Source organism: Onychostruthus taczanowskii, unplaced genomic scaffold, assembly GCF_017590055.1.
Source record: "Onychostruthus taczanowskii isolate IOZ18803 unplaced genomic scaffold, ASM1759005v1 scaffold144, whole genome shotgun sequence".
In the NCBI taxonomy this organism is placed as follows: domain Eukaryota; kingdom Metazoa; phylum Chordata; class Aves; order Passeriformes; family Passeridae; genus Onychostruthus; species Onychostruthus taczanowskii.
Window position 1 is genome coordinate 966,906 of NW_024498619.1, and position 28,000 is coordinate 994,905.

At 45.4% G+C, this 28,000-nt stretch overlaps 1 protein-coding gene across 2 annotated transcripts; it reads left to right on the plus strand.

Moving 5' to 3' along the window:
* The first annotated feature begins 17 nt into the window (after positions 1-17).
* Positions 18-28,000, plus strand: LOC121332648 (serine/threonine-protein kinase TNNI3K). 2 transcript variants are annotated; one of them, XM_041398323.1, is made up of 25 exons: positions 18-123; positions 688-796; positions 2,124-2,209; positions 4,007-4,104; positions 4,602-4,712; positions 8,505-8,603; positions 8,901-9,039; positions 11,481-11,625; positions 11,713-11,817; positions 13,396-13,490; positions 14,071-14,220; positions 14,748-14,834; positions 15,220-15,276; positions 16,282-16,374; positions 16,460-16,517; positions 16,627-16,821; positions 17,159-17,263; positions 21,192-21,244; positions 21,401-21,453; positions 22,710-22,842; positions 24,155-24,264; positions 25,809-25,868; positions 26,083-26,252; positions 27,176-27,255; positions 27,363-28,000. In XM_041398323.1, the coding sequence occupies exons 1-25, from the start codon at positions 84-86 to the stop codon at positions 27,431-27,433; spliced, it is 2,502 nt and encodes an 833-aa protein (XP_041254257.1). In that variant the 5' UTR covers positions 18-83; the 3' UTR covers positions 27,434-28,000. The 2 variants fall into 2 exon arrangements, with proteins under 2 accessions (XP_041254257.1, XP_041254258.1); XM_041398324.1 differs by lacking the exon at positions 18-123 and adding an exon at positions 177-234.

Consider the following 28,000-nt stretch of genomic DNA (forward strand, 5'->3'; position numbering starts at 1 on the left):
TTCAGCAGGACTGTCGCTGCCCCAGAACAGGGAATCATATTACTGCAAGAACTTTGCTGAAACAAAGAAGATAAATTGGACAAATGGGAAATTATAAATCTAGACCAACCCAGACTTGCACGGGTAACTAATGTCACTTTTTTACAGGCAGTGTGCCATCCATCCATCAGCAAGGAGCAAATGGTATTTCAGGAGATAACTCATTCCTGGTTTACTCTTGAGTTCAAGGCTCAGGTATTGTTCGTAACTTAACCCAGATACAGGCTGTGAAAGAAGACAAGACAAAAAAGCTACTAAACCAAGTTTATTTGGGCAATTATATAAGATCATAATAACTTGTACACTATGTTGATTTAACTCATACTTAATGAGAAAAACCTTTAAGTCTCTAACCTTTTTCTGCTGTGCTGAGGAAAAAAGAACTAGCAAATGTAACCTGAACTTTAAGTTTTCTCTTGAATATTATTTAATATGAAAATACATATGCACTGTCTCTGAAATCCTTGTATATGTTTCTGTAGTGGCTGCAGCAGGAACAGTTTAATAGCTGTAATATTTTAAACTTTAATAGAAATATATATGAAATTGTACAATTGGGTGTTTAAAAATCAAGTGGTTTGGTTGCATTGGCGACATTATTATTTCTGTGCTTTGAAGTGCTTTATCAGTTTGGAGTTTTTGTTGTAGATGAATGGAAGAAGAAAGTCAGTGAATCCTATGCCACAGTCACGGAGCGGCTGGAGGACGACCTGCAAATCAAGGAAAAGGAGCTGGCAGAGTTAAAGCATGTTTTCAGGTAAAATATTCTGTGAATCTCTTTACTGACTTATTTTAAATGACTATTTGTTATCAAACAGTATTTTCAGTTTCAGGTGTTTTATGTGGACAGAGTTTCTCCCGTGTGGAATGCATGTTCCTTATGTCTATTTTTGGGACTGTGTCATCACAGTGCTGGGCAGAGCCCCCCAGCAGAGTACCAAAATTAGTGGCTGCTGGTTATTAATGCCAGTATTTTACAACAAACACCTGTATACTTTGGTAAAATAATTAGCTCTAGTACAATGTATGATTTGTCAGTGCACTTTTCAGTTTTGCTGATGTGTTTCTGCACAAGGAATATGGCTGAAGTGCACCACTGTAAGCAAACACAAAAGCAGTGGATTCAAAGTTAGGATAATATTGGTTTTCTCAGGATAGCACAGGCTGAGTAACACAGATGTGTTCATTACCTGCAAAGCTCCAGTGCAGCAAGCTCCCACCTCACAGACTGGAAATCAGTTGAGAAAAGTATTGAAACGTTTTTTTGTTGTTGTTGTTTTTTTTTTTTTTATTGTAACCTTGTTAAATATGTGTAATGGTTGCTCCTGCCTCAGGGTGGGTTTATAGTTACACCAATCCAAGTGTTCTGCAAACTCAGGGTCATGGGTGTGCTGATACTGAATGGAAACTTCTATGGGCAGGCTAAAATTGAGGTTCTCCAAAGCAATATTAACTGTAGGTCTATTTAATTTTTAGCAAATGTAATTACTTAGAGTGTGTGATGGATCACTAACAAATCAGTCTTTGCTGAAGGAAACCCACAAGGCTCGATGACAAAAGCTAGAATGTCCAAGTACTGTCTCATTTAACAACCTGTAAGCAAGCACAGTTATATCACTGTCCCTGTGATTTCATCTGGGGAATATAAACTCACTTTTTTATAGGTTTTTCCTGGTTATTCTTTTCATTTAGCAAGGTGGCCCCTGCTCTATGCATGTTCTACTCACCATTTTAAAATCAATACACGTATTTTTAAAATACATCATAGTTATTATTGCATTAATAGATGTGCTGAGTTTATATTGATTGTTTATATTTTTAAAGAGTCTTTCCTCTTATTTCCCCTGATTTAGATAAATTTAGAATGTATATATTGCGGTTGCTTAGCCGGATTTCTCAGAAAACAACAAATCTGGGCCACTCAACCTGATAGTAGTAAAGTATTTCTGGATTTACAGACTGTAAACTGGGTATAAATTCAGCCTTGTGTCTCAAAAAAATTACACTGAGATTTCTCTTTTAAACGTTCCCCACACGGTGCTGGAAGATGAAAGGAGTAATCACCTGCAAAATGCCTTTTTCAGCTCGGATGAAGCCTTCTGCAAAGTGAACCTGAATTACCGCACGGAGAACGGGCTCTCGCTGCTGCACCTGTGCTGCGTGTGTGGGGGTAGGTGTAGCTGTGGGGCAGGGCACCTGGCTGCAGCAGGCTCTGCTCTGCCTGGCAGCAGGGCTGAGCTCTCGGGGAGCAGTGCAGCTGGAGCTGCAGGAGCTGCCCGGCGTGAGGGTTGTGCAGCTGATCCTCCGTCTGACCGAGCTCTGTGGAGGATGCAGCAGGACCTGCTCAGGTGTTCAGCTCATCCTGAATTGCTTAGGTTATTCTGTACAGCAGATGTCACTATTTTAATTAAACAGAAAAATAAGAACAAACTAACAAGTGTACACACAGTGAAGGTTATAGTTTTCCAACCCTTTTTGAAAGTCCATAGATCATCCCAACTGGAATCAAGTGCAAGAGTCTTTTCATGATTTCTTACATATGCTAGTTTTCTTATTTCGTTTAAGGTGTCTCTCATGACTGCTACAGTTTCACAGAGCACTCCTGGCTGAATTGCTTCTGTGTGCATTCATTAACCAAACCCATCACAGAGCACTCCTGGCTGAATTGCTTCTGTGTGCATTCATTAACCAAACCCATCACAGAGCGCTCCTGGCTCCGCGTTTCTGGCTCCACGTTTCTGGATTCTGTCCTGGCTCGGGCTCCAGGACAGGGACCTTGTTGTAGCTGCCTTGTTGTGGCAGCACTTTGCCATACTTTCAGCACCAACTTTTCTACTGTAATGAAAATATCTGTATTTTATTTCACATTGATTAAAAGAAGAACAACTGAAAAGCTCTAGTGACAAACATCAGCTGATAGGGCTTTTCCAGACAGCACGTCAGAATACACAAGGGAAGGGGGCAAGATGTGTTCTGGGATGCTCGTACAAACATACTAATGGTAGGATTTTCCACTTGGATCCACACAGCTGCTCTGTTATCCACAAAAAAGTCATTAGTTCATGCACTTGCTTTGCTCTTGTTATACAATTTTCAGCAGAAATTGGCTGAGAGAAGCAGAGACTTATACCCTGAGGTTTCAGCTCTGCAAAGTACTGACTAATGACATGGATAAATGATTTTATCAATCTCAGTTAGATGTTCACCATGAGGAACAACCTGATCCTGCACTACTGAAAAATTAGTGGGTTTTTACTTGTCATTTTTGAGTGCAAGATCCTATCCAAAGATGCATTAATACATGGGAATATCAGCACCGTTGGGGTAGCTGAGAGGAAGTTTAGGAAAACACACACTTATCATTAGTTCTGTGAGCACTCAGAGAAGGGCAAAGAGCCACTAGATCTGACATTGTCCTTGGCTACTGTCACAAGTACTCAAAAGGCAGATGAATTTATTGAATTTATGTATTTATTCACTGTGTGTCAGAAAGGTCGGAGCAAAGCTCCTGGCCTGGGCCACATTAATGGACCCAATTAGCACTGCCCAAAATGATGTCCTTGTAAGGATGCCCTGTGTAGGGAGGGCAGTGCTCCGGGTCTGAGATGGCAGAAGAGCTCAGTGACTGAGGAGCCAGAGGTTCCAGAAGCACTGTCTGGTTCATGGAGCTCTCTGCAGCATGCTCTGGATGCTAAAGGAGGAGTTAGCTTCTCTAGAAGCTCAGTTACCCTTACCAAATCCTCATTAGAGTGTGAACAAATAGTGAGCTTGTATGTGGCCAGACCTGAATTGTCCTGGCCAATGAGATATTTCCATCAACCTCATCATTTTGAAGTTTCAAAATACATATTTTATTACTTGCCTCAGGTCAGCAGTCAAGGTATCTATTCTCTGCTTCAAACTCACGCAGGATCTTCTGACCTCATCTTTCCTGTAACTGTCTTTTTTTCTGCTTTTCTCTGTGAAGGCAACAAATCCCACATCAGAACTCTCATGCTGAAAGGGCTGCGCCCATCCAGACTAACAAGAAATGGATTTACAGCTCTGCACTTGGCAGCTTATAAGGTAAATTATTTTAAATAGAATTGGGGACAGGAAATCAGAACTGAGCAACTGATTTGTCTGAACTGTCTAGATGAGCTCTCTAGCCATTATTTCTGTGAAAACATAACTTTCACATCTGTGGTGCGTGGGAAACTGCCCCATAAAGAGCCACGCACAGGAACCAGCTTGTGCTTTTGCAGGTCATCCATGGGGTGGGATATGGCTTTGGAATGGCTGGTGGAGACATCCGGCGCAACTCAAGGCAGAGGAGTTGTCCGGTGCCACCATAAAATCAGGATAGAGACTTTTTTAACAGCCAGGCCTCAGTGTAGCTGTCGAGAGAGGCCTGGTGCCGGACAGAGCTCGCCCAGCCTCGCGTGGCACTCGGAGCCCCCGGGCCACGCTGGGCCCTGTCCACCGCGGCCCGCGGTGCCGCAGCCGGGGAGCCAGGGCTGCTGGGGCTCCCTCAGCTCTGAGGGCCTGTCCCGGCAGCCGTGAGGGTTAACGCTGGCCTGCAGGACGACGCGGAGCTGCTGACGGCGCTGCTGCACGGCGGGGCCGACATCCAGCAGGTCGGGTACGGCGCGCTGACCGCCCTGCACGTCGCCACCATCGCCGGCCACCGCAAGGTACGTGCTGCTGCGGGCAGGCCGCTCTGTTCGGCCTTGCTGTCTTTCAGAGCACAACACAGAACCGGCCTGATTTTTTCTGCATTTCCGGAAAATCGTGTCTGTGCATGTATGTTTACGCTGAGCAAACATGCACAAAAGGACGCAGGTCAAAGGTTGGACTTGATAGGTCTTGGAGGTCTTTTCCAACCTTGATGATTCTTTGATTCTGATGGTTCTGTGCAGAATGATGGTGGAGCTGTTAACCTGAGCCCTGACTCTAGGATGGTCTCATTCACAGGTATTGAATGTCTCCTCTGTGGACAGTACAAAGAGGTCTTCTCTGAGCACTCTGGGGTTTCAAGTAATTTCTAAAACATCTGGGCCTTCTGCTGTAATTGCCAAAGGCACACCTGCTGTTGCTCCCACATCCTGAGCTCCTGCTGAGGTTATGGGCAAGTTTAGGATGCTCGCAAGCCAACAGTATTAACTCAATAAGAAATAAACTGTTAGTAGTTTTGAAAGTTCTTTTTTCTTCCTTGGGAACGATCAACTCTATATCAGAAGCACCTCCATAAATGGAGGGGGACTCTATATATTTAAACTCATTTGGTTCACCTGCTGCTCTGGGAACCAAGGATTTATAGTCCAAGTTCTTGCTTTCCTTCTTTACATAGCTGTGAAATTTTCAGTCAGCTCAGAAGTTCCTCTGCCAGATAAAGTACCTTGTTTTGTCCACTATTTCATTAATATTCATGGAAACATGGAATAATTTTTTTAAACCCCCTTACAAGGATGAGTTTTTATCCCTTGCCCTTTTCCAAAAGACAAAGTCCTTACGTCTGTCTCATGGGGTTTTTGTTGGATCCTTTTAACCTTAAGAGTGGCTTAATTAATTGTCTTTGAAGTGAAAATCATTGACTTGAGCATTCAAAAAACTTCTGAATAAACCTTTAAGAGAATTTTAAGAAAAAATTCAAAGTAAGAATATTGTGCAAGTTGTTTAAAGTATTGTTTTGAAATAACATTTGGTTGTAGAAGGAGAAGGGAAGCATTAGTTCCCCTTGTTCTGCAGGTTGTGCTGGTGTGAACCCCACGGGGATGCTGTTGGCTGCCTCAGACCAGCCCACCCAGCTGCTTTCTCTGCAGCTTGGGAACGTCCCCTGGGTTACAAGCTTCACCTTCACTCACTGTCAGTCTCCTGAGGATAAAATTTTTTTTTTTCTCCTTAGTTTCTGAAGTATTTCTATCCTTGCACATCTCTCCAGCATAGCCTCCTACTTGTGATGCCTATGACAGCTTTCAGTGCTTTCTAAGACTCCTTTTTTCTTTCCTAGAAAGATATCTTGTCTCAGAAACTATCAAGCCTGTCTCTGTACCCCTCTCATCATTTACACTTGAGTGGAGTTTGCTTAGTACAGCACACAAAATTCTATTTATCAGGGGATCACAAAGCAGCGAGCACGGCTGCCATTGCTACAGCCTGGAAAATGTGTCAAAACCCATCTAGTTTTATGTTCATCATCAGGGATGGATCCACATCACTCAACACAGTTTTTTCACCTTGAAGATCCACCTTGAAGGCTTCTAGATGAATCTAAATTTTTAATTCCAGCTCCCAAACAGTTTGAGGAGAGTATGGAGTTATTAATTGGAGTTATGGTCACATCCCTGAAAGTGTTGCAGACTCACAGTTCATGGCTAAATTAAAATCAGGCTGATCCAAAGAAATTTCAGTCATATTAGTGTAAAAGCTACAGGCCCAAACATCTCTTTTCAGAGACAGCAGCTACAACTTCAGTTTTATCATGGTAGTTTGCTGGAAAATGTCTTAGACTAATCATTTGAAAGCCACCAAACTATTAAATCCCTGGCTGGCTGGCTCTGTGTTCCCACCTCTGGCCCACCAAGATATTGAAAATTGGCCAGACGTGGGAAACAGAGTGCAGGGAATCTGCTGTGTTAACTAAATAATGGAGTGTGTTCTTTATTTAGCACCTGAGCTCATTCCCACCCATCCCATGAGAGCCTGTTGCTGAGCTGCTAGAACAGCCAGCAGAAAGATCTCAGGGGATCTTTCTTCAGATCTTTGTGATGTAGTCAAATGCTTTTTTTGAGATCAGCAGTAAAGGATGTCAACACACGTGCCATTTAGCAAGGGAAATTCTGACTGTCTGTGAAGGGGGCGAGGGGATCACAACGAGAGTGATGCAGCACTGAGGGCATTCCAGGGAGCATGCAGAACCCCCAGACTTGGCAATAATCAGACCTGGCCCTGCAGTGCTGCCTCCAGGGGAAATCATTGCTGATGCCGTAGGAAAATGGTCAAAGTAATGGGAAATGGAGACATTTACATACGTCAGGGCACAGACGTTGTGCAGAAAATATCTTCAGGCAATCCTATGAAAAAAGTATAATTGCAGTTGTGTAAAGAAGCAATCCCTGTGCACTAATGTTGCTGGGGAAGGGTTTGTGTCCTCTGAGCACTCCAGAGTTCCCTGGGTTGAACTGACTGTCCTTGTTTATGCACATTTGCTGTGATTTGGGGGTCTGAGCCAAGGGAGCGGGTGACAGATGTGCACAGTGGCAGCTGGCACTGGCTGCCCTGCTCTTGGTGGGCAGGCACCTGTGTGAGCAGCACAGTGCAGGAGCTGGCCCTGCCCCGTCCTTGGCAGCCTTCAATCCCAGCTCTTCACCTGTCGTGGCTCCTGGTCCAGTGTCTTCCATCATCCTGACATTCAAACCTTTGCACCCATCAGAACTTGTGCAGTAATCCTCAGCCCAAGGATTCCCCCGTGCTTCAGAAAACCCCCCTCAGGCTTCAGTGTAGAACCCAAAGTGGTTTCATTCAGGCTTCTATTGCAAGGCATTTCTTGAGAGTTCATGGCTTTTGAAAAAAATGGGCCTCCTGAGGGACCAAAAAAAAGTAGAAATTTGAAAGAAAGCACTTAAGGTTAGTTATTGACGCCAAAGAGCTCTTCTCTTCTAAAATACAAAGAAATCTTTCCATGTTTGAGGATTTACCTTCACACATTTAGATTTAAAAGGTTCTTTCATTTTGTGTGACTTTTTCACTTCTAAAAACTCTGATATGTTTACAGCTCCTTGTTCATAATGGCTAAAAGCAAATTAAGGTTGTTTATGAGAGAGAATTTCCAGACAGCCATTTCTGTGCCTCTTACTTCATAAATCAGGTTTTTTAGTGGCACGCCGATTTTCAGGCTCATTTATAAAGCATCAGTGACATTCAGTGTTCAGTCCAAGAACTGTAAGTTAATCACCTTTACACGCTGTGTCCGGCTCTGCACCTTTATCTCATTGTTTGGGGCTGTTTGACATTCTTTAAACGGGAGGCATGAGGTCCCAAAGCCCTGATTTGTAGCCATGATATTATGAAAATCCTTTGCTGGGATTTTTCCTCTCCTGAGAAGCTGAGGAGCCTCAGGAGAGAAATGTAACCAATTACTATCTGCTGCTGTGGAATGCAACAGGTGCATCCATGATTGGTCCATGTGGATTGTTTTCCATTGATGACCAATCACAGCCACCTGTGCCAAGGCTGTGAGCAGTCACAGGATTTTTGTTATTCTATTCTGTTCTGTTCTTGTTGTAACCTTCTGATCTCTGTTCTTTTAGTATAGTCTTAATATAGCATTTTAATATAATATCTAACATAATAAATCAGCCATCTGAAATGGAGTCAAGCCTCGTGTCTCCACACACGGAGAGGAATCACCAACGCTGCCTGAGCACCCGCGCGCCCTGGTCCGTGCGGCGCGCTCGAGGTGGGCATTGCTGCTGGTTTCCTTGCAGGCTGTGGACATCCTGCTGCAGCACGGCGCCTACGTGAACGTGCAGGACGCCGTGTTCTTCACGCCGCTGCACATCGCTGCCTACCGCGGCCACGAGCAGGTGACGGGCAGGCACAGCCCTGCCCTGGGGGCTGAGCTGTTCCTCTGCCCTGCTGGGTGCTCTGGTGTCCTTCCACCACCGAGACTGTGCTTGAGAATGAGTGTCTGCATGCTTCTGACCATTTTAATGTTTTTGTAGACGTGTAACTCCAAAATGAGTTTTCTATTGAATCTCTTCTCCCTGTTTTAACTTTACAGAGGTGCTCACATATAGTATTACCCAATGCACTATTGTATCTGGTTTTCTCAAGGTTTTATTTTCATGTGATGTTTTAATTAACCCTAATTAAATATTTAGGTAACCCACCTGTTACTGAAGTTTGGAGCCGATGTGAATGCGAGTGGTGAAGTTGGGGACAGACCTCTCCACCTGGCTGCTGCCAAAGGCTTTCTCAACATCACAAAGCTTTTGATGGAAGAGGGAAGCAAAGCTGATGGTAAGAAAATATATCTAAAAATCATCTTTAACACTGCATTTTCTAGACAGAGTCTTAGCTTCCTAGCACATACTCTTTGTATGTGAGACTGTATATCATCTTTGGACAACTAAAACAAGAAAACAGCAGCTGGAAAGCTTTCCTTGGTTAAGTATGCTGGTTTGTCATCTCACGTTTACTCTATTTTCAGTAATAAGTTAGAGGTGAAAAACAGGGGCAGAAAACAAAATTAAGATGAATATACAGAGGTGGATTATTTTTTGGACATTGATCCAAGCAGGGAATATGTGGTGGGGATGTGTAGTCAGAGTAACTCAAATGCACAGAGAACTAGTGAATGAGGTACAGGAGAACAATTTTAAGTCAAAATTATGCAGCAGGTAATTTAAAATAATTCATATGGAAGTCAAAATTCCACAGAAAAGGGGATTTTGTAGCACATGATTTATTATGCTCCACAAACTTCCCTCTCTTCACTGTGGGCCATTTTCTGTCTGAGAAATTTCCTGTGTGAAGACTTGATGGGCTGAACAAAAGCGTCTTAGCACACTTTGGGCATTGGATGAGTTCTTAGTTGAGGTGGCCTCGCAGTGATGTCACTCAGGCTGGGACATTGCACTTCGTTGCTTATATTCTGCATTAATATAAAATGTAAAATATTTTCTCCTGAGGCTAATGTCAGCGTGCAGCTGGCAGTTCTGCCGGGTTCTTGTTCTTGCTCTGTTCCCACTCCTTTAGCTGCTTCAGTAATGCTGAAAGCACAAAATGTGCCACACTCCAGCCTTTCTCCTCCACTGCTGTGCCACCTGTGTGTCACCTGTGTCACAGGTGTGCCCCTGCATACTGCTGACACACCCACCAAGGCATACAAATGCTTACAGGTGACATTTTTGGCATGTTGTGATTGTCAGTGCAGAGATTCTTACCTGTACCTGAAGGGAGCCTTAAAGAAGGATGGAGAGAGACTATTTACTCCTGGAGTGCCAGGACAAGGGGAATGGCTTCACACTGACAGAGGGCAGGGTTAGATTAAAGACCAGGAAAAAATCCTTCCCTGGCAGGGTGGGCAGCCCTGGCACAGGTGCCCAGAGCAGCTGTGGCTGCCCCTGGATCCCTGGCAGTGCCCAAGGCCAGGCTGGACACTGGGGCTGGAGCACCTGGGACAGTGGCAGTGTCCCTGACTTAAAGATCAGGGTCCCTTGTAACCCAGGCCATTCTACAATTCTTTGAAATACTGAGCAAATTCCAAATTATTTAAAAATTAATTTCTTAGAGTAAGAGACAGAAATGTTTTTTGGGAAGTATCAGTACATTGCTTGGAAACGTACTGCTCGTTAGCACATCAGTTTACCATGTTCTCTGTGAGTCCTGCCTGCAATCACACATCCTCCTCCTGCAATAAAAAGGGAAGCAGCACAATCAGGTCTGTGTGCTGTTTTCAGAGTGAGCTCAGGGTGTTTCAGCCTCCATGTGTGTGCACTGGGCTGATATAATTATAGTAAACGGGGGAAAAAAGAGACGTTCTCTCATCATGACAAGGCAGTGGGAGGTTTGCCCTCTGTTAGAGAGTTTATACCAAAAGAAAAGAATCTGGGGCACCGTTTCAGGTCCTTTTCTTTAAACTCAAAATCTTCAGCACAGAAAAAAAGAAAAGGGAGACTGGAAGCGGGAAGCCTTTTGCTCTTAAAGTAGCATGCTTTGAAACTTGCTGTAAATGCAGCAGCAGAGGAAAAGTCTTTAGTGCCCAGGAATGAAAGGAACTGGAGAAAGAACTGGAATAAATTTGGCACTGCTCGGAGCAGAGCAGTAATTGGGGTCACAAACTTGAACTGTTTCTTTTGACACGGTGTGACTCTCAGTGAGCCCAGAGCCGCAGCCATTGCCCGTCCCACCCACGAGCAGGCAGGAGCTCCTGGCATGGATGTGCTCCGTGACAGCTGGCAGCCTCCAGCATTCCCATCTGCAGTTCACAGATCCCCCAGGGACACTCTGTGCACCTGCCCTTGGAATATTTGGCTGCTGCTGGTAGATGCCAGCAGTTCTGTGCTGCCTGGACGTTCCCAGTTCTGTTGGTGTTGCTATTATCATACTTTTGCTTCAAAATTGCTCTTTCTAAGGGTCATTTATAACTCATGTTTCCTTCATGGAAAGCTTTGTCAAAAGACTCAATAAGTTTGCAGCTGGAAGAAAGCAGTCATGCTCCAAGTTCTGAAAATCACCTTGACAGTGCACTGCAGGTGGCACAGAGCAATGTGGGTTTGATATCCAAAAGATACAGAAATTTCAATTTTAAACAAATACATCCACAAATATTTTTTCCAGGAGGTTTCAAAATGCATAGACACAGCACATACAATCCTACTAAATATCCCAAACAATCCCAGACACACTGTGTTAAGGATAAAATCCTTTCTGTGATCTTTTTCTGGGTCATCCGGCAGTGAATGCTCAGGACAACGAAGATCATGTGCCTCTGCACTTCTGCTCTCGGTTTGGGCACCATGATATTGTGAAGTTCTTACTGCAGAGCAGCTTCGAGGTGCAGCCCCACGTGGTGAATATCTATGGAGACACACCTCTGCACCTGTGAGTGCCCTGGAGCAGCAACTGGACAGGTTTGGGGCTCTTGGGAAGGCTGGTTTTGTAACACCTCTGTACTGGCTTCCTCTTCAGTGCCTGTTACAATGGGAAGTTTGAAGTTGTCAAGGAAATAATTCAGCTCTCAGGAACAGAAAGTCTCACTAAAGAAAATATATTCAGTGAAACAGCTTTCCACAGGTGAGGTGTTCAAATGCCATTGTCAGTGGAGCTCCACTTACACAAATGTGCAGCACAACACCCGGAATTACCAGTGTCACACAACACCCAGAATTACCAGTGTCTCACAACACCCAGACTTACCAATGTCACACAACGCCCAGAATTACCAGTGTCTCACAACACCCAGAATTACCAGTGTCTCATAACACCCAGAATTACCAGTGTCACACACCACCCAGAATTACAAATGTCTCACAACACCCAGAATTACCAATGTCACACACCACCCAGAATCACAAATGTCTCACAACACCCAGAATTTCAAATGTCTCACAACACCCAGAATTACAAATGTCTCACAACACCCAGAATTACAAATGTCTCACAACACCCAGAATTACCAATGTCACACACCACCCAAAATCACAAATGTCTCACAACGCCCAGGATTACCAATGTCTCACAACACCCAGAATCACCAATGTCTCACAACACCCAGAATTACCAATGTCACACACCACCCAGAATTACCAGTGTCTCACACCACCCAGAATTACAAATGTCTCACACCACCCAGAATTACAAATGTCTCACAACACCCAGACTTACCAATGTCACACACCACCCAGAATAACAAATGTCTCACAACACCCAGAATTTCAAATGTCACACACCACCCAGAATCACATATGTCTCACAACACCCAGAATTTCAAATGTCTCACAACACCCAGAATCACAAATGTCTCACAACACCCAGAATTACCAATGTCACACACCACCCAAAATCACAAATGTCTCACAACGCCCAGGATTACCAATGTCTCACAACACCCAGAATCACCAATGTCTCACAACACCCAGAATTACCAATGTCTCACAACACCCAGAATTACAAATGTCTCACAACACCCAGAATTACCAGTGTCTCACAACACCCAGAATCACAAATGTCTCACAACACCCAGAATAACAAATGTCTCACACCACCCAGAATTTCAAATGTCACACACCACCCAGAATAACAAATGTCTCACAACACCCAGAATTTCAAATGTCACACACCACCCAGAATCACAAATGTCTCCCCAGCAGCCAGGTGAGGGACAGAGCGAGCAGGAAGCTACAGAGGGAGGGTGATTTCTGTCATGAGATATGTGACAGGGCATGAAGCAAGAGGCAGAAGCAGGATCAGGTTCCCCAACACCTGGCTGGGCAATGGTTCCTCTCCTTGTCAAGCCTGGGAGCTGGGATCAGAGCTTGTTCCACCTGGATGCCTGCTGGAGCCCGGTACTCTGAACAAGAACCCAGGTGGCAGAAGACTGTTTGTTGGCCTGCTGGAATTTTGTAAAGGGCTATTTAAGAGGCACTTTGCAACACAGAGGGTTTGCACAACTCTGCAAAATTAGGTGGTTCAGCAATAATGAGAATGTTTCTGAAACAATAAAAATTAATAGGCTCTGGTGGATTAATCATGCATTTGCACATTTCTAATGATCCTTTATTACTGCATTTTAACTCTTTGTAATTCTTTTTTGGCTACCCAAAGTACCTCTTTTATGGACTACAGCATTCACCACTCCCTTTACTTCTGCAGTGCTTGCACCTATGGAAAGAACATAGAACTTGTCAAGTTTCTTCTTGACCAGAATGTCGTAAGCATCAATCATCAGGGGAGAGATGGGCACACAGGTAACATCACCATACTTACTGTGTATGGGGGTATATACCAGCACCAAATATTGGGAAGCCATACACCACCAGGATTTCCAGCACACAAGTACCTTTCAGAGCACAGCTTTTTTGAAATATTTTTACTGGAGGCATAGAAGTGATAAGACTTCAGTGAGGATGTATCAGGCTCATTAGGGTGTATATGAGTAACAAAACCTGGTGTAAACTGTTCCTCCCATATTAAGGCTTCTAAGTAGTGTTAGAAATTATTCTGCAAAGAGATAGGCTTCTGGAATGTAGTGTCTGAAGGGCTGCACACCTTCCTGTCCCCACCACACAGAGCTGCCTTTGTTTCCACTTGATTTTCTCACATACAGGGTCATTAAATGTGGTTTGCAGGTGGCAAAGCAAGTGGTGGCACATTGTGCAGAGGCAATAGGTTGGTTCTTGCAGACTTAATGTTTCACCTCTTGCCTCAGGTATTTTTTTGACAACATATTTTTTTATCGAGGAGATCAGTTTGCACTTTACAGTTGTTGCTGCAGTCCCGTGGCCACGTTCTGACAGCTGTGCTCCCCACACTTCTCTGGTGTTGCAGGATTGCACTGTGCTTGCTACCATGGCCACATTCGCCTTGTGCAGTTCTTGCTGGATAACGGAGCTGATATGAATCTTGTAGCTTGTGATCCCAGCAGGTCCAGTGGAGAAAAGGATGAGCAGACCTGTCTGATGTGGGCTTATGAGAAAGGTATTTCAATTTTCCGCTTTCTGCTACAAAACCCACAGAAGCTCTGCAGGAAGGAGAGGGCAGCTTGGGCAGGAGATAAGGCTGCAAAATAACCTGCCAGTGCCTGCAGACAGAGCTCCCACACCTGCTCCCCGGGCACTGAGGGTTATAAACACCAGCCCTTCAATTTGTCATCTCAGATCTCTGCTAAGCATTAGTTTAATCCAGCACAAACTCAAGAAGAGTTCACTGAAGACTCTTGTCAACTTCCACTGCAGGATTTCTGCAGCAGGGTTTTTCCTTTTCCATATCTTACATTTTAGGAGTAGCTGGACTCAAGAAAATAGTATTCTTGTTTTTGCTGGCAGAAATTTCCCATATTTGTACAATTTGGAATCACAGTAGGTTTAGATTAACATCACCCTGTATTTGCATATTTTTTAGTCATGTTTTACATTTTTTAAAAATCCCCTGATTTCGTATAAATTAATTTTTTAAAAAGTCTTTTGCATTACCTGCAAATCCTTGTATTCCTCTTTCTTTCCTAGGTCACGATGCAATTGTGACCCTCCTGAAGCATTACAAGAGACCTCAGGATGAATCCCCCTGCAACGAATACTCCCAGCCTGGAGGAGGTATGGGCTGAGCCATCATTTTATTCAAAGGGCCTGATCCAAAGACTGCTGAAATCTCTGGAAGTGCTGCACCCCTGTCAGAGAGCTTTGGGTCAGTCCTGTCCAGCACAAATAAAGTCACAGTCATGGGACTCACCATTTTCTGGCCATACACAGATTCCCTTCGAGGCTGCAGCCATACAACACCCCAGTCTGCTGTGCCTGGCACAGTGAGGAAAATTAACTGTATCCCAGCCCAAACCACTCCCATCAGATGTGCCAGTGTGTTTATCTGAATTCTCACCCTTTATTAATAATTCTTTCTGGCATCACTGACTCGTTCATTTATCAACACCATCACCATGTTGTCGTTAACTCCCTAATTTCACTCTGTTCTTTATTTCAGATGGTTCCTACGTGTCAGTGCCATCCCCGCTGGGGAAGATTAAAAGCATGACAAAAGGTATTTGCAATGGCAAGGGAAAACATGAACTTTTGTGGTCCTTTGATCCAATGTGTTTGTCAGCCTGAACATCCTGCACAGGATTCATTATTCCTGGACTTTTTATGGTACATTGTTCCATTTCCCTGGGATAATATTAGGAAACAATATACTTAGCTTTGTTACTTAGTATAATGACAATTCCTGTATTTGCTTTGTTTTCATTCACTTAAAAAATATATATTTATTTCTTTTTATTTCTTTGAGGAAAGGCTGTGATGTGAAAAAAAAAATCACTAATGAAATACCCATTTCTCCATGAATGCAAATAAGAATCATTTAAATCACAACATAGAATGCCTGAATTATCCTTATAAGAAAAATTCTTTCCAAAAAAAATTAATAATTTGTGTTGCTCTGAAACAAATACAGCTGAAACATTCAGATAAATATTTTAAGGTATTTTAAGATATTTCCTTTTTATTTTTTTGTGGTAGTTTCAATTTTCCACTTTAAATGTTCACTCTGAATATAATCAAATCCTTACATCCTTTACATAGCAGCATCAAAATGCTCTGTTTAGAAATATTCTGATGAACTTTATAATAATAAACTAAGAAGATCAACAAGATAGAGACATTTAACAACTAAATTCAGTTGCAAAGTTCAGATTCCACATGTCACCCAGTCGGCTCTGGAACAGCATCCCCAGCAATGAGCACTGGCTACCCGGAGGGAAGGGATGAATTCTCCATGTAAGGAATTCTGTGCTGCCATCCCGTGGTGCAGGCAGAGTTTGGGAACGAGGGGCAGTGCTGATGGCTGGCTGGTGCTAAAGCCAGGAGAGCCCTGTGGCATTGCAAGGTGTGTCTGTCACTGGGCTTTGCTGTAGCAGGGAGCAGGATCAGCAGTGAATTTACAGCAAAAATCAGCTTTCCCAGTGCTAGAGTTCTGAAGTGCAGTGCTTTTGTGCGTGGTCCTCCCCCTGGCCACGTTTTACAAACAGAGTGGGCGTTTCTCTTGCAGAAAAGGCTGATGTGCTCCTCCTCCGAGCTGGTTTGCCATCACACTTCCACCTGCAGCTCTCTGAGATAGAGTTCCACGAGATCATTGGCTCAGGTACCAGAACTGAAAGTGCATTCACTTTAAATGTTTGATCTTCATAACAAACATGTTTGAGCTTACTTATTTTAAACTATTTTAGGGTCTTTTGGAAAAGTCTATAAGGGACGATGTAGAAATAAAATTGTTGCAATCAAACGGTAAGTTCGTCAGGCTTTTCCATCCTGCTTGGTCAACCACCTGGTTTGAAGCATTCCAAAAGCCCACATTTTATGATGCCCTTGCCTTCTGCTTCCTGTCAATTCCAAGTTACCGAGCCAACACCTACTGCTCCAAGTCTGACGTGGACATGTTCTGCCGCGAGGTTTCCATCCTGTGCCGCCTGAACCATCCCTGCGTCATCCAGTTCGTGGGAGCCTGCCTGGATGACCCCAGCCAGTTTGCCATTGTCACCCAGTACATCTCTGGGGGATCGCTCTTCTCCCTGCTCCACGAGCAGAAGAGGTATTGCCTTCATCCACCAGCGGGCCTGCTCTCAGGGTTTGGAAGAGCAGGGGACCTAAGCTGCTGTAAATATTCATTTTAGCATAGGACAACAGAGAAAGGAACACCTAGAAAATGTTGAGCTTTGGTTCAGTTTATTGGGTATACAAGGTAAACTGATAAGTCTTCACAAACTTGCTATTGTCATTATTTTACAGTACATAGATTTACTTTACATAGATTATGTGACATTATTTTGTATGTAAAACAGTTTTAAATGTTGCATGATTTACAGATCAGAATAATTTTCAACTGTCTATTAACTTCAAGTAATCTTTTATTTTTTTGCAAATTACAGAATTCTTGATCTGCAGTCTAAATTAATCATTGCTGTAGATGTGGCCAAAGGCATGGAGTACCTCCACAATCTCACGCAGCCCATCATACATCGGGATCTGAACAGGTCAGTTTCTGTCTCTAACCTAAAAATTTAGACAACATGAAAGCTCAAAGGGACAATGTGCAGTCTCCTGCAACCTCATTAGCACTCAGCTGAAAATAATCTCAGGGGTTTATACAAACCTGTACAAGTCACAGTAGCTGAGCTGTGGTTGTCCTGGAAGGCTGCAGTCACTCACAGTGTTTTCCTGCATCTGTTTTCCTGAATCTCTGTTTTCCAGTGCTGAGTTTCAGCCTAACACGGCCTGTCAAAGGGCACTTGGTCACATTCCCTCATCGCTTCATCTCCATCCCTTTGCTTTGTCCCTTTTACTGTAAATATTTCCCCATAATCACAGAGTTGGTGTGTTCCTTGGTTTGCTTGGCTCCTTTACAGCTAACAGCAGCTCTGATTGCTGCCCCTGGGAGCTGGGATCTTGCACGGGATGGGCACTCATCCATCTCTTTGGTGCGTCCCAGTGGGAGCACTGAGGCCTCGGTGTCTGCAGGGAAAAGCCCGTTCTGTCTGTCCTAGCTGTGGGAGCAGTCTTGTGCATGCTGCAGCAGCAGGGGATGAAACAGCTGAGCTGCGCTGATTGCAGGATTGGAGGTGAAAATGATCCTTTTGCTGAAGCCCAAGCGTGGTTCTTAGCTCTGTCAGCCCTGCAGAGCAGCGGGCAGGCTGGAATGGCATCCCCCACTGTCCTTTGAGGCTCCTCCACGTACCTGCATCCCTGCCCAGTCCTGCCAGGCCACAGACCTGTGTTGTTCCAGGCAGAGCCTTGCTTCCCAGGCAGTGGCAGAGCCAGGAGCCCCGTGCCTGACTCTGCAGCCTGTGGAGCTGCTCTGGGGCAGCCAGGGCTGAGACCTCACAGTGCAGCTCCATGCCTTGGTGGCTCTTAGGAGAACGGTTCTGCCTTGAAGGATTTTAAATAATGATTTCCTCAAAAGAAAACCCAAGCCAGTGTCCTCCTAGAGAGCCAGAAAGCCCCACAGCAGTGCACAGATCAAATTTGTCAGGGTCAGAAGATAATGTGCTCTGGGGTTGCTGGTGCCATTGATGTGTGCTGCTTCTGAAGGTTTAGTGCAAGAGCAGGAGTCATGTTTGCAGCATGAGTCCCAGCCAACCCACAGGCACAATTACCAGATGAAAATCTTTGCAACAGCTTAAGAGAAAGACTAAGAGGGAAATTCTGTGTTAAGTTTTGCCAGTGGCTTCACAGGAGCCTCATATTTTTTACCTTAAATTTTTGCATAACGCATAACCACCTTTGTGAATTCTGAAATCTAATGCACTGCATATAATGCATTAAATAAACCTGCAATATGGCTTGACAGAATAGAGAAGAAAACTAATCTTTCGTGTCTCTACCCTGGAAAAGGGGTTATCCTTCCATTTGAAGAATAATTGGGAGTTTTATTTTGCTTTTCAGTTCTGACAGCCATCAGAAATGGTGACATGCATCAACTTATTACCACTTACACCGTGGTGAGGGATGGCAGCCACAATGATTATAGCACTTTAATAAAAGAGAGACCATTTTATTATCCATTTAATTTAAGCCATTACATCTGAACATGGCTGGAGGAAGCCTTTGAGGGACTGACCTGCTTTTGATGACTCTAACTATGTGTGAACACTTCTGAGAGCTGCTTGGTGAGGGACATGAAAGAGAGGACAGCAGCCTGGTGGTAATGAGGATGGAGTCTGTGACTCCTCTTTGTTGAAATATCCCTTGTGAAATCTTAAAATATCCATTGCTTTTCATTACACCCACAGCACGTTAAAGGCAGAAGGATCTCTTAATGGCCCGAATCCCTGTGAAAGGGACATGCTGAGCCTGTCACTTGCCATGGGAGAGAGGAGCCTCCGTGCCTGGCAGACCCCAGCACCCTGTCCTTTCACAAAGCACACTCCTCTGTCTTATCTTGTTTTCTTCCTTCCACAGTTTCATGAAGAGAACAATGCCTCCTCTCACCACTGCAATCCCTGTGTGACCTTAACAGAGGGCAATTAATTTCTGATTCTGCTGAACTCAATATTAGTCTTCCGCCAGCTCAGTTCAGCTTGGATTTTTTTTGCTGTATTTCTTAAAACACAAGCTTAAGGATACCTGTTTCATCTGAGGTTTTCAAATTTTCAAGTGCAACTGAGGCAATAAGAACATTTTAAGATGTACCTTCCAAGCCTTATTTCTGTGGGGTGTATTTTTTACTTTAAAAAAGAAAAGTCAGTAACTCAATACCTGTTTCATCTGAGGTTTTCAAATTTTCAAGTGCAACTGAGGCAATAAGAACATTTTAAGATGTACCTTCCAAGCCTTATTTCTGTGGGGTGTATTTTTTACTTTAAAAAAGAAAGATCAGTAACTGTAGTGCTCCCTGGAGGTGCAGTCTGACAAACCCCCCCAGAGCCTGCTGCCTGCTCTCAGACATGCCCATCAATGCACTCAGCACCAAGATGAGCATTTCTGCACTGTGGCTCAGATCCTGGGCCAGGACAGGTTCAAGCTGGGCATGAGGGAGAATTTCTTCACTGAAAGGGTGCTCAGGCATTGGAAGAGGCTGCCCAGGGCAGTGGTGGATTCCCATCCCTGGAGGTGTCCAAAGGACAGCTGGACATGGCACACAGTGCTCTGGGCTGGGGACAGGCTGGGGGTTGTCACAGGTTGGACTCTGTGATCCTGGAGGTCCTGGAGACTTCTTTTCCAGTCTCAAAGATTCTGTGATTCTATGAAAGGCTGATGCATGACATGAGGAGAAAGGGAATTTCAGTTTATTTCTCTGCTTCTCCACACAAACTGTCAGCCTAGGTCTTCATTATGTCTTGACTTGTCAAGCTGGATTTATTCTACACAATCCTGGAATAGATTGAAGTTGAAGCTGGAGCTCAGTGCAGTTTATTCACATTGAGACATGGTGATAATTTCTGTCCCTACTGACAGAGGCCAAATTTGAGTGAAGACCACAGCAAAGTCTGACTTTGTATGACTTGTGTACCTACACCCACCCTGGGGCACAGCCTTCGAGTCTCTCCAGTTCAGCCTTGTATTTGATTCATATTTTCATGTGGCATATGGTGTGGGTCTCAAAACAATTCCACATGTCATACTAAAATCACGTCAATATTTTGATGGAAAGTACATATGAGAGCTAAAATCAGATTGAATATAAATCAAGAGAGTCATGGTTACATTTTTATGATTAAATTTATCATCCCAAGGGTTGGGTTTAGGTGAAGGTGGAAATCTTGAAGACAGTGATTTGTGGGAGTCCTGCTTGGGAAAGCTTAAATTTTTTTCTGTCCTAAGACTGTTATCTGGTAAAATTTGTGTTCCTCACTTGGCTGTTCTTGTTTGTATCCGCAGCTCTAATATGAGCAAGTTGTGCTTTTTGTTGAGACCATCAATATTACTTCCATTTTCCCTCCTCATGAAACTCTTGCCAGCTTTTTCATTTCTGTTTTTCATATACTTTTCACTCTTCTGAATTTTCTTGGCTCAGTCAGCATTTGATAAACATCCTGAGAGCATTGCTGTGTTCTCATTCCTTATGTTGTGATTTGCTCAGCCCTTCCACAGCCCTATGCCATGAAGGTGTAGTGGCTGGGGCAGGGAAATCTTCATCTCCAGAGGTACTGGAAACTTGTGACCTAGCTAAAGCAGCTTGTGGGTCTTTCCCCAAATTTCTATTTTGTTTGAAACCCTGTGTTTTTGTTGCCAGTTTCTAAAAGTCTCTCTGGATTTGTTGCATGCAAATCACTCAAAGGTTGGCTTGCCCTCTCTGGGGTAATGTGTAGTTTATAACAGTAAATATGAGCATGCCTATAGACATTTAGCTATCCAAGGAGGTGATTTGAACTCAAATGTTTAGCTATGACCCAAAAACTGTAGCATTTTCACCATCTTTAAGATGCTATCAAACAATTACCTATAGTTTTTTTTTTTCCCCAGTCACAATATTCTCCTGTATGAGGATGGTCATGCAGTAGTCGCTGATTTTGGAGGTAAGGAGTTTTTATTAAACACTTATAAATTAACCCCAAATTCTCTAAAACTAAATATGTGCTTACTGAGAGGGTAATTGGAATTGGACCTAAGGTAGGACTTCTGTATAATAAGTGTATTGGCCTGAGAGTAATAATTTTCTTGCTCTGCTTCAGAATCTCGATTTCTGCAATCCCTGGATGAAGACAACATGACAAAACAACCTGGGGTTTGTTTCTTTTGTTTCTTTTTTTGATGCACATAATTAATATCAAACATACAGGTATAGGAGAAGAAGACATTGGAAATACATTTGTTGGAATAGATGGACAGATGTACTCTTAATGTTTCTCTGTCTAGGTTTTATTTTTTTCCTCTGTCTTCAATAACAGAGATGAAGGACTATATAACATCTGCAGCAGTACAAAATGCTTTTTAAGGCTGTCTTTGGAGCTCTCTTGCTCCCATTCCTTACTAAAGGGTTATTTTTAATCCTCTTTTCCCTACTCACATGCTGTTGGCAGGTGGTTCTTTTCTGACAGCCACTCAGCACTGGTTCCCTTATTTCGCAGTTCTTTTCTTCACCACAGTCTGTTGCTCACAGTCAGATTTACAAGACAGTTGTTGTCTTCATGGGTTTGAGTCCAGAGGTGTCCTGTGTGTCACTCCATGGCCAGGAATGTTCACACCATCCCAGCTATCAATGTGGGCCGGGATGGGTGATTGGGATGGGATAATGGGATGGGATAATGGGATGGGATGGGATAATGGGATGGGATGGGATAATGGGATGGGATGGGATAATGGGATGGGATGGGATAATGGGATGGGATGGGATAATGGGATGGGATGGGATAATGGGATGGGATGGGATAATGGGATGGGATGGGATGGAGGGGGCACTGCCAGAGGATGGGTGGTGCTACCCCAGGCCTTGGCACTCAGTAGTGGCACTCACTGCATGGGTGGAGAGTAGGGAGCACAAGGACTCTAAAAATCCACCCTGAGCCCATTACCCCAGGGAGAGATGAGTTGCTTGTGAAGCAGCCTCACACGGGGGGTCTGCAGGCCCCAGCCCAATGCAGCCATTGCCAGCTTTTACTTCTGCCAGCTGGAGCAGTAATTAATTCCTATTATATGGCATATATGCATGTATCTCTCAGACCACGTGATGTGGTCTCCAGACCTTGAGCCTGGGGTTCTGTTTTTATTCTCACCCCACTGTGATTTTAAGCCAGCTCAGCCTGGCTCTATGGGCCTGAGACAGCACCAAGCTAATGCAGTTACGTACCATGCACTGTAACACGCTGACATGATCTTGCAAGCCAGGGGAAAGCTTTTCCTGGCAGATTACCAATTATTTTATGGAGTGATGGAGGCAGGAAATAAGGAAACAAAGGAAAACCAACATACAAATACAGGAATAGGTGCTTGTGTGGGGAAGCAAAGCCTGCTAATGTGTGATTGCTGTGTGCTGGTGCTCAGAACCTGCGCTGGATGGCCCCTGAGGTGTTCACCCAGTGCACAAGGTACACCATCAAAGCCGATGTCTTCAGCTACGCTCTGTGCCTCTGGGAGCTGTTAACGGGGGAAATTCCCTTTGCTCACCTGAAACCAGGTAACATGCTCAGTGAATTAATATTTTAAATTTCTGTGAAGTTGAGAAGTAGCTACTCTGTGTAATTTTAACCCATATCATACTGAAGTATGTTATTAAATACTGAGATATTGCATTTGGTGAAGAGTGCAGAACTATCCTGTCTAGGTCTAGGACTAGCAACAAGACTCTCTGACTACAGGGTGTCTGTCTCTCACATGATTGTTGGGATTGCAGAGCCATTCCTTGGTGCATCTCCTTGTGTTCCTCAGGACAGCATCCACAAACCGGGGGTAAGGGGGCTATACAACAGCAGAGCAGCATTTCCAGGGCTGCGCTTTGCACTCCTGAGATTCTGAGCCCTGGATGTCTGACAGGAGCTGCTAGGGGTCATGAGTGCTGCAGGACATGGTCAGGGCCAGCATGGGCAAGGAGGGGGGTTCAGCCCCCTCTGCCAGGGAGACCCTCACTGCAGTCTGACCTGTGAGCAGAGCTGGGCCTGTGGCCATGGTGATGGGCATCTCAGACTGCTCTTGGTGTGATGGCAAAAGCCCCCTTGAACCTCCAGCCTCCATCCAGCCTTTACCCATTGGTTGGATGGCTCAGCAGTAGGTTTCCACCTGCTGGGTGTCTCAGCAGTGGGTAGGGTGTTCCTGGGGTTGGTGTGACTGCAGGGCTGATGGGTGTCTCAGTGGTGGGTAGGGTGTTCCTGGCACCAGGGTGACTGCAGGGACTGACGGGTGTCTCAGTGGTGGGTAGGCTGTTGCTGGGGTTGGTGTGACTCCGGGTGCTGACGGGTGTCTCAGTGGCAGGTTGGGTGTTCTTGGGGTTGGTGTGACTCCGGGTGCTGACGGCTGTCTCAGTGGTGGGTAGGGTGTTCCTGGGGTTGCTGTGGCTCCGGGTGCTGACGGCTGTCTCAGCGGTGGGTAGGGTGTTCCTGGGCTTGGTGTGACTCCGGGTGCTGACGGGTGTCTCAGTGGTGGGTAGGCTGTTGCTGGGGTTGGTGTGACTGCAGGGACTGATGGGTGTCTCAGTGGTGGGTAGGCTGTTGCTGGGGTTGGTGTGACTCCGGGTGCTGACGGCTGTCTCAGTGGCAGGTTGGGTGTTCCTGGGGTTGGTGTGACTGCAGGTGCTGACGGGTGTCTCAGTGGCAGGTAGGCTGTTGCTGGGGTTGCTGTGACTCCGGGTGCTGACGGGTGTCTCAGTGGCAGGTAGGGTGTTCCTGGGCTTGGTGTGACTCCGGGTGCTGATGGGTGTCTCAGCGGTGGGTAGGCTGTTGCTGGGGTTGCTGTGACTCCGGGTGCTGACGGGTGTCTCTGGCTGTGCCCTGCAGCGGCAGCAGCAGCAGACATGGCTTATCACCACATCCGCCCCCCCATCGGCTACTCCATCCCCAAGCCCATCTCTGCCTTGCTGATGAGGGGCTGGAACGCCTGTCCTGAGGTGAGTGCCCCCAGCAGAGGGAAAATGGGCGCTTTGCTCTGGGTGATGCCCCCAAAATCACAGTTTCTGTGGGAAGGGTCACTGCAGAAAGCCCCCAGGCAGACAATGGGGTGTGTCAGGAAATGCAGCAGAGTTGGTGAATTGAGGAGGAAAGTAAATTAACATTTGGCCTTTCAACAAAACTTAATTAATCACGTAGTGCTGATTATGACTTGAGCTGTTACAGAATGAGTAGAAAATTCCTTGCTGCTCTCAGATTTTTGTAAGCAATGGTTAATGACAGCATGTAACACACATTCATTTAAAATTCATTAATTAGGTATCATATTAAAGTGCTGACTTAAGCAGGCACTGAGGTGGGTGCAGTCCCTGTGTCTTGTCAGCATTCCCACAGCCAGTCAGCCCCTGTAAGGAGAAACCATTTTCAAACTCTTTTTAGAGTCCCAGTGCAGTTTGTTACCCATCAGTATGACTCCAATGTCACTTCATCTTGCCAGTGTTTTAGAGCTTCAGGACAGAACTAGGAACTATAAAATGGCTCATTTAGCCCATGGATGGCCAGAACTTTGCACAAGATGTGGGCAAAACCTTGTCAAAACTATCTTTATTAAGAGTTTTTTGCTACTGTTCTTTATTAGGCTCTATTTTACTTTGCTACCATTTGTTAGGTGAGTTTTGGGGCTCAATGAGTGTTCACAGGTCAAAATTCTCCACAAGGTCTGCTCAGTTTAAAGAAAAAAAAGGCAGAAAATGGAGTATACCTGCAGAGATTTTGCTGGATGGCCATGAAATGACTCCAAGTTAGAAAATGTATCCTTTTATTTGTCTTTCATTTCATTCAAGGCTCATCCCAGCTGAAAACTAGTTCCCATGTGCCATGTCCCTGTTTCTATTTATCAGGTACTTGAACATCTGTTTCCCAGAAACTTTTGACAGCAGCTGTTTCCAAAGGCAAGCTGGTGATTAGAAGACTAGCAGCATCTCCTGAGAAGCCTTTTTCATTGGCTAATTGGATTTGTGAGCTTTAATTAGAGCCAGAGAATTTGCCATAAGGTCTAGGGCTGAGCTCTGTAAAGAAGTAAACATTTAGTTGTATTAAGTGCAATTCTCATGGACAAGGGAGGGAGGAGGATGGCCATACAGGCAGGCTGGCCAGGAACTTGTCCACTGCTCATCTCTGCAGTTGCTGTGTCTGAAGTCCTGTTCATGGGCAAAGAGAAAGGCAGCCTAAAGAGCAGAGCCAGTAAGTTATTGATAGTTTTTTTGTGATCTAGTCATCATTAGCTCAAATCTAATTGTTACAGAAAAAAAAAAGATGAATTGCAGTTAGAGTTCGTATGCACACAGGTCTTCATGTTGTAGCTCAGCACTGAACCTGCAGATTTCATCAGATTCCCAAACAGACTGACAGCTGTACCATGAAATTCAGAGAGGGGAAATGATGGGGGCTGTGGCTCATCCCTTCCCTGTGTGTCAATCTAATCACATCACATCTGCCCCCTTCCATTTTTAACCCAGCTCTGGTTTTCCTGGTGTGTTCACAGGGCAGACCAGAGTTTTCAGAAGTTGTCACAAAGTTAGAGGAGTGTCTGTGCAATATTGAGGTAAGGACCCGGCTACCAGCAGGGGAGGTCTGTGTGAGTGCCAGCAGATGGGAGTGCACGTGGGGACAGGGACAGTGGCAGCAGCCAAGGACAGCGGTGGCTTTGGAGCTGCTGGAAAAGTCCAAGGGAAAGTGGGATATGACTTAGGAGAGAGAGATGAGACAAGAGTTGTAAATATGCCATAATGGTACCTTTCTCTTTTTTTTTAATGCAGTTAATGTCTCCGGCCTCCAGCAACAGCAGCGGGTCCCTGTCTCCCTCGTCCTCGTCGGACTGCCTGGTGGCGCGCGGTGGCCCCGGGCGCAGCCACGTGGCCGCGCTGCGCTCGCGCTTCGAGCTGGAGTACGCCGTCAACGCGCGGGCCTACGCGGCCTGGGCGCAGCGGTGCGTGCCAGCCCGGGCCCGCGGCTGCCCTGGCAGGGCTGGAGTGAGAACCGGGCTGTGCCACTGGGAGCTGGCAGGGCCAGGAGAGAGCACTGCGCCTCTGCTCTCTCTCGAGGCCAGCAGCTTGTCCGTCCCAGAGCGCAGGCTGCCACGGGGAGGGCAGCGGGGCGAGGTGAAAGCGTCCTTGCTGAGAAGGGAAGGGACAGACAGACAGAACCCAGAGCCTTCCAGCAGGTACAGAGACAGCTGTGTAAGGAAGAGCCTGACAGAGGTCTGTGGGAGTCAGCATTGCTGGGACTCGTCCTACCAGGGTACATGCTAAAAGTGGGTATCACTCATTTCATGGCTACAGAAGGGTAAGAAGAACTCCTGATGTTTTTTAAGGCAGGAACACACATGGGTTCTATATCATTGTACCATTAAGTAAATACCTGAGCTATTATACCCTACCACTCGCAGAACTGGTTTCAAGGGCAAACACAGCAACCGTCAGCTCTAGGATCAGGGTTGGCAGGACAGTGGATTTGGTCTATGACTGGAAGATAATTCCACCATCTTCCTTGCCTGAGAAATGTATTTGCAAGAACCTTTTAGCAGTGACACATAAAAAGCATGTCAATGACCCTGGACTGATGCCTGGAATTGTTTCCAAATGGCAATCCAGAGACAGTTGTGAAGCCCCAAATGGGGTACTTGAGGGCAGTTACTCTGAGGAGGGTAGCTGAGTGCCAGCATGCCTGGGGGTCATGGTCTCACTTCATGACTTTTTCTTGCTCTTTTTGTTTACTGCACTGCTGTGGCCAGGCCCCAGGCTGATGCCTCATGGTACTGTTCCTTCCTTCCACTCAGGAAAAAAAGTTCTCACGGTCTGGAGATGTGCCATCATCAGTCTTGCACACTGACACCTCCTGTTTAAATTGCAGCACTGGGCAACCCCCGTCTCAGGGCCTGTCTCTGGATGACATGAGAAGGAACTTCCAGTACCCACCCGTGGACCAAAACGGTGAGCTACTGCAGAGCGCTGCCCCAGCTCCCGGAGCACAGGCTGTGCTGGCACTCAGGGCAGGGAGCGCTCCGTGCCAGCTGCAGGGACCCTCTCTGCTCCTGCAGGGTACGTGTCCGACCCCTTGAGCACCATGAGGTTCCACTCCTGCAGCAGCAGCTTGGAGGACAGCAGCTGAGGGAGGGAGGGAGCGTCCACCTGCCCCAGCCCGGCCACCACCACGGAGCCCTGAGTGTCACACTGACATCCCCGGCCTGAGCAGCTTAATGTTGATGACAGATGTCCCTGTCCTGCATTCTGCTTCTGCATCTCCCTCAGCTGATCACCCCGTGCCCTGCAGCAGCAGCTCTGACCATGGGGCATTTAAAAAGAGAACAGAGGCAGGGCAGCAGAAGTTGAACTCTTCCTCTAGAAGCAATTACAGAATTAATCACACTGGTATTTTCTGGGGTCTTTTTTCAAATTAACAGAAGTTATCTGTAAGACTGTCTGTGTGGCCAAGGCAGAGCTGCCTTCCTGGCTGAGCAGGAATCAGTATTTCCCGTTGATTGGCAGGGTTCTGTGGTGTTATTGAGGATGTTGTTTTTCTCCAGCCATGATCCCTGAAGCAGGCCTGCAAAGTGGCCTCAAGCAGTGTGACAGACATGAGCTAGGACTGCATGGTGGGCTCTGATAATGCTTCAATGACACACCTGTCATTACTTCAATAGTGCTAAAGCAATAAAAATGGGGAAGATTTCACTAA